Genomic DNA, 14437 nt, shown 5'->3' on the forward strand with positions numbered 1-14437 from the left:
ATCTGGACGACGTTATAGTTTATTCGCCCACATTCGACACGCATCTAGACCGTTTTCAGCGATTCTTGACGTGTTCCGCCGAGCCGGCTTCCAGTTGAACTCGTCAAAATGTCATTTCGCTCGCCGCCAAATCGCCGTCCTTGGACACCTCGTAGACGCCAGAGGCGTGCGACCCGATCCGGACTAAATTCGCGCCGTTACGAATTTTCCTGTTCCGAAGTCTACCAAGGACGTTCGTAGTTTCGTAGGGCTGTGCTCTTATTTCCGACGCTTTGTGAAGGATTTTGCGACCATCGCACGTCCCCTTACCTACCTCTTGAAGAAAGACGCCCCTTTTTCTTGGGGACCTGACCATGCCGCATCTTTCTCGCAGCTGACTACTCTCCTTACCACGCCTCCAATTTAGGCCCACTTTGACCCGTCTGCCTCAACGGAAGTTCGAACTGATGCAAGTGGTCACGGCATAGGAGCAGTGTTAGCACAGCGCCAGCGTGGACATGATCGCGTTATAGCCTATGCCAGCCGACTTCTATCACCCGCCGAGCGCTATTATTCAATCACAGAGCGCGAGTGCCTCGCTCTTGTGTGGGCTGTTGCGAAATTTCGTCCATACTTGTACGGACGCCCCTTCTGTGTCATCACTGATCACAACGCTCTCTGCTGGCTATCCTCGCTCAAGGACCCCACGGGGCGACTCGCTCGCTGGGCGTTACCCCTGCAAGAATATACCTTCTCCGTGGTACATAAGACGGCACGCTTGCACCAGGATGCCGATTGTTTGTCCCGCTACCCCGTCGACAAACCGGCTGATGCGGACGCCATCGTTTGCGTTTTCTCTGTGTCCCAGTTGCGTCAAATCGGCAACGAGCAACGGCGCGATCCTTCATTACGCGCCCTCATCGACCATCTGGAGTCAACTCCTGGCGACGTCTCTCTCCGGATGTTTCTCCTTAAGGATGGGACATTATACCGCCGTAATCTCGATCCACACGGCCTTGACCTTCTGCTCGTCATTCCATCGCACCGGCGTTCGACTGTCCTCCAGCAACTTCACGACGTTCCCTTAGCTGGACACTTGGGCGTCTCACGCACATACGACCGTGTACGCCGTCGGTTCTTTTGGCCGGGTGTCGTCCGCTCCGTGCGGCGCTACGTTGCCGCTTGTGAGCCCTGTCAGCGCCGGAAGAAGCCCTCCTAACCTCCAGCTGGATATCTCCAGCCGATCGACATCCCACTGGAACCCTTTTTCCCTGTTGGTCTAGACCTGCTCGGACCGTTTCCTCTCTCGGGCTCCGGAAATAAATGGGTCGCCGTCGCTACCGATTACGCTACGCGGTACGTAATCACCAGAGCACTCCCGACAAGTTGCGCTACTGACGTTGCTGACTTTCTTCTCTATGACATCATTTTAGTGCACGGTGCTCCGCGCCAATTACTCACTGACCGTGGCCGCAGCTTTCTGTCGGCAGTCGTCGAGGACATACTCCGCTCCTGCTCGACAAAGCACAAGTTCAGCACGTCCTACCACCCCCAGACGAACGGCCTCACGGAGCGCCTCAATCGAACCATCACCGACATGCTTTCCAAGTACGTTGCGACCGACCAGCACGACTGGGATCTTCACTTACCATATGTGACGTTCGCGTATAATTCATCGCGTCACGACACCGCCGGTTATTCACCGTTCTATCTCCTGTATGGCCGAGAACCCGTGTTGCCCTTGGACACTTTGTTGCCCTTGGCCACACGTTGCGCCACTGAATACGCCCGCGACGCGATCGCACACGCCGACCACGCGCGCCAGCTCGCCCGCACCCGTCTCGAGGCCTCACAGGAGCATCAGAGATGCCTCTATGATTGCCACCACCGTGACATGCACTTTTCTCCGGGTTCTCTGGTGCTTCTCTGGTCACCCGTTCGCCGTGTGGGCCTTTCCGAAAAGCTGATGTCGCGCTACACAGGCGCTTACGGTGTGGTACGCCAAGTGACCGATGTCACCTATGAAATCATCCCCGCCGATCTCTCAGCGTCATCATCAGCTGCAAGTGACATCGTTCACGTGGCAAGACTAAAACCCTACCACACACCTTTCACCGCGGATGTGTAGATTAGGCACCGGGACGGTGCTTCTACAGCCGGGGGTGATGCTACGGAACAGCCGCCACAGTGTGGCTGCACTGAGGAGGACGAAGACGACGTGTGTGCCGGTTTGATATAGCGTCGCCATTTTGGCCTCCGTGAACTTACCTGTAAATAAATTGTAAATAGTATTCGACTTCAGCTTCACGTAACAATATTATGGAAGAGTACACTTCACTGTTTTTTCAGAAAAATTCGTGTTTATCTCATCAGTTCCGCAGGCAGACGACAGCCTAAGTTTCCTGATTAAGTTGATGACTCCTTCAAATTCAATCACGAGAGAATCCATTGGAAAAAGCCTGCTTTCGCATAGCTGCGGCACTGAGATTGCTCGTGAATCGGAAAAACATTGCCAAAAAACGTGGTTAAGAATGGAACAGCATTCTTCGTTGCGCAGTGCACGCCCATCGGAATCAGTATGTGAACCTTCATTGGTTTAACGCTTTTCCAAAACTTGGATGGGTCAATAGACAATAGCGAGGGAAGCGTAATGTTGACATAGTCACTCCTGGCGTTTTTGATGGAAGAGCGATATGCGGAAAGAGCTTCGCGATAAGCGTGCCAACGACAAGCACTGCTGCCGAGCTTTGCAGAACGGAAGAGGCGCTTTTACTTATTAAGAAGCCTTTTGAGGTTTGTTGTAAATCATGGCGCTCGCTGCTTTTTGGGTATAACTTGTAGTGGTACGTGCCTGTCGATCAATGAAGCGACTTTGTTTCTGAAGAGGCTCCAATTCTGCTCGAGAGACCTGTCATAAAAGCCAGGCATATTATTATCAATGAACTGTTCCAGTTCCTTATTTATTGCTGTATAGCCCCCTTTCTTGCAGTTTCTTATTGTCTTGGTAATAGTAGTTCGGGGTGTAATGTCGACGTGTAAGTTAAATGCAAGGCAGCAACGGTCGCTAAGACCAGGAAAATAAGTCAGTGAGTGCACTAAGTTTGCTACGAGGTCAGGATCAAATCCAACACGTTAGCAGACGTAGGGCCTACTCTTGTTGGTTTGGTGACTTGTTGGGTGAAATTGAAATCTGAACATAAATTAACAAATACTTTATTCTCAACGGTCGTCTCAGTGTTCGTAGGGCTGGTACCTGACCAAGCAATCTTAGGAAAGTTAAAGTCTCCTTACAGAAACAAAGGAGCACGCGGGAATTGTAGAACTAATGAGTTCAACACGTCATGCAATAATTCACAAATATCAGGTGTCGCGTTGGGTGGCCTGTAACACACAAAAAAGAGCGCTTTGATGACGGAAAGGGATGTTCGCACAAACAAGCTCTAAGGAAGAATTCAGTGGTATCATATGTGACGCTAGGTTATCGGCTACAGCTATAAGAACACCTCCCCCTTTTCCGGTGTGACGATTGCATCGATAGATGGCGTATTTTTTATCGCAGTCAAGTAGTTCACTACTGGCTACTTCGGGAGAAAGCCAGGTTTCTGTAAGCGCCACAACGTCAGCAGAGCACGAGTCACTGGTAGCCGATAAAGTGTCTCTCTTATTAATCATGCTTCGCACATTTGAAAGCAGCAAGGATATGTTTCGTGGAACAGGAGGCGTAACGTTTGTTGTGTTAGGACAAGGAAATGGCACGACCTGCAGACGTAGAAGCGGACGAGAACTCGTTTGAAATTGCGCCACTGACAGATTCTAGTTCACAAATACTATCGGTTGCTCGCGAGTAGACAAAGCACTTTTTCTGTATATATAGTTTGTTGTAACGTACCGTGAACTGCTCCTTACTAGCTTTTCCGTATTCAAAAAGCTTTTTGCGCACACTTCTTGTAGCCTTGCTGAAGTCTTCATTAACCGACACGTCACAAGCCCTCAGTCTGGATCTTGGGGCTAGAATGCCCTCGCGTAACTTGGAAGACGCAAGTTTGATTATGACAGGTCGGCACTTTCCCGGTGTGAATTTCCCCAGCCTTTGAGCACGAGATATGCGTTCGTCATCGGTACTCTGGTTAAGCTTTAACGCTGTGTTAAGGATTTCACAAACCTTTTCTTCACACTGGGCCTATGTTTCGGCAACACTGTCTTCAATGCCATGTAATATAAGATTATCTCGGCGGGAGCGATCTTCAAGCTCCTTAAGACGTTCGGTTAATGTTGCCAGTTGCGGTGACACGCCCAAGCTCGCGTTTTCTCTAGTCAAGTGCATAGTGTCTTCTACCAGAGAAAGCCTGTTCTGAATGTCGCAAATTTTTTCAAGTGAATTCTGCGCTTCTTTGACAGCGTTTAGAGATGCCATAACTTCATTGTGCTCTGCACCAACGTTCTTGTGAAGTGATTTTATCAAAGAAAGAAGTTCTTTGTGCTCTGTGCTTGGCTCCTCCCTCGGAGGCCCAGGGTTCCACTCCACATCACCGGCAAGAAACAATAGCCTTGTTACATATACACACTCGCAACCAAGAGAGAATAACACTTGTGGGCATGGAAGTACTAGCAAGGAACGATTGCTAGACCTTTTACAGTTCAGCGAAGGAGAAGAACCCACCTGCACGATAAAGCAGAATGGCGATTGAGGCGGCTGCATCACTGCAGTACTTCCATGCCCACTGAGCGGGGGCGGAGGAGGCGAGCTGCTTAAGAAGCCCTCTTGCGATGCATACGGTGATGTGGAAGACTGGGTTATGGTGAGTACAGGCTGGTACTGGCGAAGAAATGAAGCGGGCCCATCCCAACAGGCAAAGGGTGTTGATGGCAGTCCAAGGGCGAACACGGTGTCACATCGGGGAAACGGTAGCTCGGTTCCTGCGCTGCCTTGCTGGATCCACGTGGTAGCAGTTATCAAAGCCTGCACGATAAAGCAGAATGGCGATTGAGGCGGCTGCATCACTGCAGTACTTCTATGCCCACCCAGTTTCCTAAAAGACATGTTCCTCATGACACCTTTTAGGCATGCATTTTGATACGAGAGCGTCAAATGGCCTATTGAGTGAAAACACCGGAGCCTGTGGTCTGGACAAGCGGAAAATGGCACCTAAATTTCCATTGGCTGTAACACCACGTTACAAGCGCGCCTCGACGAGCAGAGCGGGCGAAAGGAAACACCTGCTGCCGCGATAGCGCGCCACCTGTTGCGTCAGGGGAAAGGGCATCGCCGCGACGTCACGTCACCCTCGCTCTTCGAAGCCTTTGTCATCCGCGCGTTCGTCGTCCACTCTCGCTTGCGTTCTAACGACGCCTTGGTAAGGCCAAATCAAAACGCGCCTAGCGTGTCAAGGCGATCGCTGGCCCCAAATAGTGGCCAACTCGAAGGACCACTCAGCGGCATTCAACTGCACGTTATTGCCTTTTCACTCACAACTCAGAATCAGAATCAAAATTTATTATTACAAGTTGGGTCACACTACAAGTATTTAGTATGCAGAAGGAGGTCCCATAGACTGCAAGTGCATAGTTGTCCTCGGATTTCTTGCGGTGATAATTATGTCTCTGCATCTTACTAATGTTCTTTTTTATACGTTTGTTATTGTATCTGACTTCCCCCACTCCCTAGGTAATACCATGTAAAGCACATTTCAAACCCTCGACCTTACTTACTCAATGAAGCCGACATTACTTCGAAACAAAATAGAAAATCCAAAATTAACTAAATAAGAAACATTAAGTAATTAATCACTTACTAAATTATATTCGATACTTATTGAAATTTACGAATTGTTGCTAGTGAGTTTGTAAGACATATCGACTTGGAGCGAATTCTGAGGTGGCACCGGTTTCGATAAACGCGTCATCAGACTAGCGGCAAGAATGCGCTGCTGTTGCACCTGCCTTTTAGGAAAACGAGGTTTTATACATAGAAGCGTAACAATGACCACATCGCTACTCTGTTTCGTTGCACATTTTGAAGAGGAATATCTATAAAGGAGTGTCAAACTGATAACTCAATTGAAGTGGATACGCCTGGTGATCACACCGGTATATACTTCGTGAATTTGGGTACGTGCCGTAAAGTAATTATTTAATAAAATACTTATTGCATTCTCTTAGGTAATTATTATACATTTTGATTTCACGTAGAAGTAATGTGCGTCTCGTCAAATAATCTAGTTCAAGGTTTAGAATTGTGCTATCAGCCACAGCAGATTTCAAAAAAGTTCCGGATCAGTTAAGAACAGGCCACTTTTATAATTCACTCAATCTACTATGATCGAATGGCTGCATTCCTTTTTTTGCGATTTCAGAATAAAGCAACGCCCAATATCCAACTTAGTTACTTGACTTCTTTCTGATGATTGGTTTGCTTAGGTAAATTTTAAGAACGTCGCTAGTCCTCGCGGTCTGCTTTTCTTACGTGCATGCTGGAGACAGCTTTGTACCTGAGGTACACAAGTGGTGTGCTGAGCAGTGTTCCCCTTGTTTTGACTTGGTTATGTTTGCCTAAAAAGGGTGATAAAGATGATGGCGGAATCTATAGACCTGTATCTACACTGCCAGTGTTTCAGAAGAAGTTAGAAAAAGTTTTCCACCGTCAATTGTACCAATTTCTTGAAATACATAATGTTATTTCACATATTCAGTTCGAATTCAGACAACACCTACTGAAGAAATGGCATTAATGTAGCAAAATGAGTTCTCGTGGAAAAATATCGTGCCAGGTATGTAAGCGGACTTTAGCAAAGCTTTTCATAATATTCAGCATTATACGTTGTTTCAGAAAATACAATGCTATGAAATTCGTGGTCGTCGGCTACGTTTGACATCTTATCTTGAACATAGGAAACAGGTGGCCAAGGTTTACAGAGATTACGCTGGACTGGAAGCATGTTTCTAAGGTGGTCCGCAGGGACGCATCCTTGGTCCTCTTCTTCTTATAGCCTAGCAAAAATGATCTAATTCACATTTGCATGATACAGGGAAGCCTGTAGGGTCATAACCCCGAAAATACATTATTACAAAGATAAATTGTCCTACATAACGCCTACACTACTTAACAAATATGTGGAAGGTGGCATAAATCTTCTACAGTGTACACCGATCGAGTTGCGAAAATTAGATTATGGGGTTTAACTTGCCAAAACCACTTTCTGATTATGAGGCACGCCGTAGTGGAAGACTCGGGAAATTTCGACCACCTGGGGTTCTTTAACGTGCACCTAAATCTTAGTACACGGTGTTACGTATTCGATGGCTAGACGCCGAGGGCGGCAGGACGACCGGCCCAGGGAACAGACGACCAACGCAGCGCCAGGAAGACAATCACGTTTATTCAGTCGGCGACGCGCTTTTTGAGCACTAAGCAGCCAATCAGGGAGTGGCAAAAGAAAAGATATCGTGGCAAGCGGGGCAATCTGATCTGTAGATTGCAACGGAGAATGCGACCAGCACCGCGAATGTTACAGCTCGGCCAAAGCTACCCTTTTCGGAAGGCGTTCGAGAGGATGACGCTTCTTGAACAACTGAAGGCGGGTACAGGAGGGCAAGTAGCTTGTCCAAGCACAGCACTGAAGCGCTTGCAAGATCATATTGTCCTTGCGCTTGGAAAAGACGTTGAGGTGCTCAGTGGCAGAGGCGGGCAAGTTGAGCTGGACATCGCAGTAATGGTGGAGAAGGCACCAAGCGTCTGCAGGCTCGAACAACAGGCCCGTGGAGAGGGGTTGAGACGTCCAGGAGGAGGTGACGCTCATATTTAGCACTGCTCGCCGAGTGCCGGAAGGCTGCCGAGCACGTAGCGACAGGGAGCGGGCCGCAGACCTCTGGTTCATTTAGGACGATGCTCAGCGTCTCTATACGTTCGATAAACGGCTTCATTAGATTGCAGTGGTAGATTGTCACGTCGTTGCGTTTACCGGGCGTCGTTACCAGGTAATTTGTGTCTGAAAGCTTTTGCTTAACCGTGACCGGGCCATCCCATGCTACTTCCAGTTTGTTTGCCTTTGACGACTTCAAAATTAGCACTTTATCGCCTTCCTTGAAGGTTCGAGTGCGTGCAGATCTGTCGTAATACGCCTTCGCGCGTTGCTGCGCTTCTGCCATGGTTACCTGCGCCAATTCTTGCGATTCACGAAGGCGTTTCAGCAAGGTGAGCACGTACTCGACAACGGATTTGTCTATGAGTTTGTCTTCCCACTTTTCTTTTAGCAAGGTAAGCGGGGAGCGAAGCGCTCGACCGTAAACAAGTTCCGCCGGGGTGAATCCAGTTGCTTCGTGAGTGACTGAGCGCAGAGCAAAGAGCATTGCGGGAACAGCTGCGTCCCAGTCGGTGCCCTTCTCGAAGCAGAGCGCGCGCAGAATGCGCTTCATTACCGAGTGAAGTTTTTCAACTGAATTGCTTTGCGGGTGGTAGACAGAGCTGTGGTGAATGGATATGCCACATTTCTGCAAGAATGTCGTGGTAAGCGCGCTTGTAAACACAGAACCTTGGTCGCATTGGATTTCACTGGGAAATCCGATTCTGGCAAAGACGCCGAGTAGCGCGTTGACTACAGCTGTGGAGCTTAATTCCGGTAACACCACTGCTTCCGGGAACTTCGTGGCAGGGCAAATGAGTGTTAGCAAGTATTTGTTGCCCGCCGATGTGACTGGTAATGGACCAACGATGTCGACTACCAATCTGCGAAAAGGTTCGCCAATCAAAGGCACTCGGACCAAAGGCGCCTTGAATTTTTCGTTTGGCCGTCCGGTCCTTTGGCAAACGTCGCAAGAACGTACCCATTGCTCAGATTCCTTGAAGCACATCGGCCAGTAGTAGTCGTTCAAGAGTCTGCTTTTAGTTTTATTTATTCCTAAATGGCCAGCCCAGCTATTGGTATGAACCAGATCGAGAAGTGCAGCACGATACTTCTGGGGAACTACCAGCTGTTCGAAAGAGCGGCCTTTCTTGTTTTTGAATGTTCGGTACAAGAGGCAGTCTTTTACAGTGAACGATACTGCTCCCTTTTGGTTCCGTCTTGACCTTTCCCAGCACGTTTGCAGTGACTCGTCGTTCGCTTGATCCGTTTTGAGAACGCTTTTGTCTACTTTTGCAAGAAGCTGGAAACTGTCACTGACTGGGCTTATCGTTTCGTCTCCGGGCGCGGAAGCGGCCGGGGAGTTATCAACGGATGGTGTGGCTGGAACGGCTTCGCTCGTTGCGGCAGCTAGTGACGAATCACTTTGCTCTGGAACGTCGGCGGCACGAGTAGCGTTAGTAGCTTGCGCTCTTGTGTGGGACCGTGTGACGACCATTACAGGGTTCGCATGTAGTTCCATTCCAGCGTTGTGCAAGTCCCTCATTGATCTGTTAGAAAAAATATAAGGGATTCTTTGCGGCAGCTTGTCTGAAACAGCGGCTTCAGTTTGAAATTTGCCGAAGGCGCCCGTCATTTCAACTTTGGCTACCGGCAAGCACTTTGTGTCGGGCTCTAGTGCCTGACGCACCCATACACACGATCCGGTAAAGTCTTCGGGCCTAACAAACGACGGGTGGACGATATCAAATGTAGCTCCTGTGTCACGTAGAACCTTGCAACTGACGCCATTCACCGTCATGTCATAGGTGTAAGGCAAGAGTAAATCGCTCTCTTCAGTTAGCAAGTTAACGGACACAGTTGCTTGTCGGCACCCTACTGCGATATGGCCTGGTTGTTGGCATTTGTGACAGACTAACGGTGGTTTTTCTTCGAACTTGGAACTTTTTGGTTCACCCGAGTTGACCGCATGCACTTGGGCGGGAATGTTCTCGGATTTCCCTTGGTTGCGTTCCCTCTCTGCTTTCTGAAACCTTTTGAATGCTCCCGACGGTTTCTTTTGCACTTCTGAAGTTTGCATTCTGCGGGAACAGTATTCGTCAGCCAAAGTGGCTGCCATTTGCAACGTATGTACGTTTGACTTGTCCTGAATCCACAGGCGCATTTGCTCCGGAATAGACGCATAGAATTGCTCTAGCGCGAACACTTCAATCAGACTTTGCTTGTTCTCGTATGCGTTGGCACCTTTAAGCCATTCTTCCAACAAGCTCATGGATTTATAGGCGAATTCCGAGAATGACTCTCCTTGACTGCGCCTCGTGTTACGAAACTTCATCCTTAAGGCTTCTGCAGACAAGCTGTACCTTCGCCTCAGCTGAAGCTTTACTTTATTGTAGTCACGCGCATCTTCCTCTGGCATTCTCGCGACTACGTCCGCTGCTTCGTTTGGAAGCAATGTCAAGAGGCGTTGCGACCAGGTCTCTTCTGCAAGTGCTGCTCTAGTACAGGTCCTTTCAAAGTTGACAAGGTACAAAGTGATGTCGCTACCAGCCCTGAAAGGTTGCATGTATCCGCGCATGTCGAAACTGTCAGTTCGTTCAAGGCTATGCAGCTGCATCTCTTTTAACTTCAGCTCTATCTCTCTTTCCTTGAGCTGTTCGGAAATTGTCTTCCAACATTCCTCGACTTCGTCGTCTTCCGCTCCACATTTGGATATTGCTTCAATAATTGCAGGTTTACGCATTGACTTCTGTACAGAGATACCTAACTCTTCTGCTAGCAACAGTAGGTTGGGTTTCGTTAACGATGCGAGGTTCATGACTGCTGAGAACAAGTGCTACTCTTACACGTACTAATATTTAGCAAAGTCAAAAATCCTCGACTACAAAGTAAATGCCGCTAATGCTCCCAATGAAGTCAAGTAAGCCGTGCTCTCACCAAACCGGACGCCAAGGCCACCGCCGACGTGCGCTCCATCCGCTATCCGCAGACCGCTGCCACCAGCTGTTACGTATTCGACGGCTAGACGCCGAGGGCGGCAGGACGACCGGCCCAGGGAACAGACGACCAACGCAGCGCCAGGAAGACAATCACGTTTATTCAGTCGGCGACGCGCTTTTTGAGCACTAAGCAGCCAATCAGGGAGTGGCAAAAGAAAGGATATCGTGGCAAGCGGGGCAATCTGATCTGTAGATTGCAACGGAGAATGCGACCAGCACCGCGAATGTTACAACGGGTGTTTTCGCATTTCGCCCCCATCGGAATGCGGCCGCCGTAGCCCGGATTCGATCCCGCGGCCTCAAGCTCAGCAGCCCAACAGCATAGCCACTGAGCAACCACGGCGGGTGTTGCGAAAATTGCATATGTTAGTTTTTGAAGTTACATTGCCTCTCAGTCCACCCTTATATTTGTTTTTGTAGTTTGTCTGTGAATAATAATAATAATAATAATAATATACCTTTATTCATAAAAACAAATGGTACAAAGTGCCAAGGCATTAGGAAAAAAATTGCTGCAAAAGCAACTTGACTGGTCCTAATAACCAGAAGGTCCAAAAGGCAGCAGACAGCAAGGAGAGAGAAAAAAAAGAAGAAAATGAAAGGAAAGAGGAACACCAAAAATGGAGAAAGGAAAGAGTAATGGCATGTAGTACATAGATCTCACTTAAACAATTTGCTTCACACATGAAACAGCTCGGGAAAAACAAACAATATAGATATATAGATACACAAAACTCCGAAAAAGAAAAACATTAAGCACATGGTTGAGATGCGATGAATGAGATGCTCCCTTTCTTTAACAGATTTCCTATAATTTGCATGTTGTTGGCATTGCAGTTGCTGACTGTTTTATGCACAAGTAGCTGTGGGTCTTTCTCAAGCGGCCTCTACAAAGAGCAGCTTTTGCCTACAGCTCCCGCCATCAATGTGACGCGAAATTAAAGAATATTATTATTATTATTATTATTATTATTATTATGATTAAATACTAGACATTCTACGAGGGACGTCCATTCTATACTTTTTCCTGGAGCGTGTAGTATATTTTCTTTCACAATGCTCATATTTATTGCCTAAAGTTGGCGTATCGACTTATGTGCGTGTGGCACGCATATGCTTGTTTAGGAGAACACTTTCTTCAGAGGGCTTTACTTATACATGGTGTGCACCCACTCGCAATCTCCTAATCGTATCGGACGACCATCGATCCCGCGACGTGCCAGCTGCCTTGTGGCGGTGAGGGACGGTGGGATCGGGTACCGTACGCGCAGGCACGCAAGGCGATTTCCAGTTCGAATGCCATCTACATCGCGCTTTGCCTCACGAGCTCCTGCCGCAACTTCAAGGCCGCTGACAGGCCGTTCATTCGACGCTCGTGCGATATTATAAATAATTCCAGGGGTGTACAATATTCACCGTGCACATAGTTCTACTGCTTTATCCAGAGTCGCAATACGTATTTTGTATGGCTATTTACGTATTATGTTGGATGACTTCTTGCTCTTATCAGAAGTAACGACAGTGGTGGAGCAGATTAATGTGTTGGACTGCTCAGCTTCTCTCCACGAAGTGTACTTTTTCATCAAACGACGCAGTAGTAAGGCTGAAGTGCGGATGTCAAAATGAGAGGATGAAAAAAGGGCACTTTCGAATGCCGTAATGCCTTTTATGAGGACATCGAAGAAATGTAAGATGTAATGTCAACAAATAGCTGCACTAAAGAAGGAATTACGTTCAACTACACACAAATATTCATGGGAAGTTTAAAGAATGCTTCGAGTAACCAAACTCTTTTGAAGGCAACAGACTCTTTTTTGGTAATATCTAAACACCTCATCATTGATGTAAGCACTGCAGGGAAAAAAGGTTGTTCCCGTATACTTCCGTTGTGACGCGTTTCTCTCGCTTCTGTGGTGGCTGGAAGTCAAACAAAAAGCGCAGTATCTATGCAAGAGCCGCACCACACAAACGCGATGGAAAGCGTATATGAACTATATAGTTACACTGCCTGTCCAACCCCTTAAAGAACGCCGGTCCACCCGAACGTCCTTTTCGATTTCAGGTTGGCATCGTAGGCCGCACGGGAGCTGGAAAGTCTTCCCTGGTGCTGGCTCTACTGCGCCTGCTGAAGAGCACAGGCGGGCGCATCGTCATCGACAACGTAGACATCGCATCGGTGCCCCTGAACAGGCTACGCACCGCCATCACAGTTATTCCTCAGGTGCGACTCTTGTGACGTTCATAAACCACCGCGCTCCAAACCCATACTGCCCCGTTGTAGGGACGGTGAAGAACACGCTAACAAAAACTGCGAGTCACGCAACTACCTCCCTGTTGGGCGAACCTCCGCCCAGACAAAACAAGAGACACTACGACAAGGACCGGCCCAGTCGGCGACTGTCGAACTCTGATCTGTGGGTCAGACGCGTCGGCTATTTAGACTTCAGTCGTATGCACAATATTCGCGTCGTGCATGCAACCTGATTTCAAAAGATTTCAGGGGCGTCCCAATAGTGATGTTGAGACCGAATCGAATACGAATAACATCGGGCCAGAAGGGAATCGAATAAAATATCCTATAGTTCTCGAATAGCTTTCTTTCTTTAGTTTATTTCCTTAAAGGCCCTCATTTCAGGGAGTGTTACATAACGACTGGGAGTATATCTTGAATAAGAAGTACAAACAGCGAAGATTATTTAACATTGAAGATAATCAGTAACGCACTCTTGGAAAGTAGATGATGTAGCGATGGAGACGATGTCATAGGCTAGGCCGTTCCAGTCTGTAGGTGCTCTAAAAATAATTAAGCAGAAAGCACAGTTGTGTGCGATGGCGGACGGGCAACTTGAAATGGGTGACTTGTGCGGTAGGAAATGTGTGCTGCGGCTGTAATACACGGTTCTTGATTGAGATAAGAATAAAAAGAAAACTTGTAAAATAAGGGCGAGGATAGCAATGCGGCAACGATAGGAAAAAGGCGGTAGTGCGAATGGTGCTTTCAAAGATGAAAAACTGACGTATGAATATGAGGAATGAATGAATCGGGCGGCACGATTTTGAACGTCTTGCAATGCTGCGATTAGATACGCTTGATAAGGGCTCCAGACGGCAGCTACATATTCTAATTTGGGTGTTAGAAGTCTTTATACGCGAGCAACTTAACATGTAGTGGGGCAGGGCGAAAGTGGAGCTTAAGAAAACCGAGTGGTTGACGCTGAAATGACGCTACTAATATAGGCGCGCCATGATAAATTCGAAAAGACGGTTATCCCTAGATATTTATATGGCTGTCCTAGTTCAATCTATGTGTTAGAAATTGAATGATGAAAGCGATGTGGATTGTAACGGCGAGAGAAAGACACGAGTTTACATTTGGTAAGATTGAGGGACATTAGCCAATCATTGCACCAATTTAGTACGCTCTTAAGATCTGTATGAAGTATATGTTGGTCATGGCAATTAGTAATGATCCTGTAAATGACACAGTCATCAGCGAGCATTCGAATACTACAAGAAACATGCAGGGGTAAGTCGTTAATATACAAGATGTTTCAGCGAGCACTCAAAATTTTTTAAAGGTTGCCTGTGGCATATAGCTCGAAGCAGCGGACATTACTTGCA

The 14437-nt window shown here is 47.8% G+C and overlaps 1 protein-coding gene across 1 annotated transcript in view; it reads left to right on the forward strand.

Annotated features, from left to right (window-relative positions):
* Positions 1 to 14437, forward strand: part of LOC126529754 (ATP-binding cassette sub-family C member 2-like) — a 282295-nt gene that overhangs the window by 189425 nt on the left and 78433 nt on the right. Inside the window, exon 8 of the mRNA XM_050177255.2 lies at positions 12879 to 13037. Within this exon, the coding sequence (XP_050033212.2) occupies positions 12879 to 13037 (159 nt within the window). The remainder of the gene's footprint in view (positions 1 to 12878; positions 13038 to 14437) is intronic.

The sequence above is a fragment of the Dermacentor andersoni genome, chromosome 9 (assembly GCF_023375885.2).
Source record: "Dermacentor andersoni chromosome 9, qqDerAnde1_hic_scaffold, whole genome shotgun sequence".
NCBI classification, from domain to species: Eukaryota; Metazoa; Arthropoda; class Arachnida; order Ixodida; family Ixodidae; genus Dermacentor; species Dermacentor andersoni.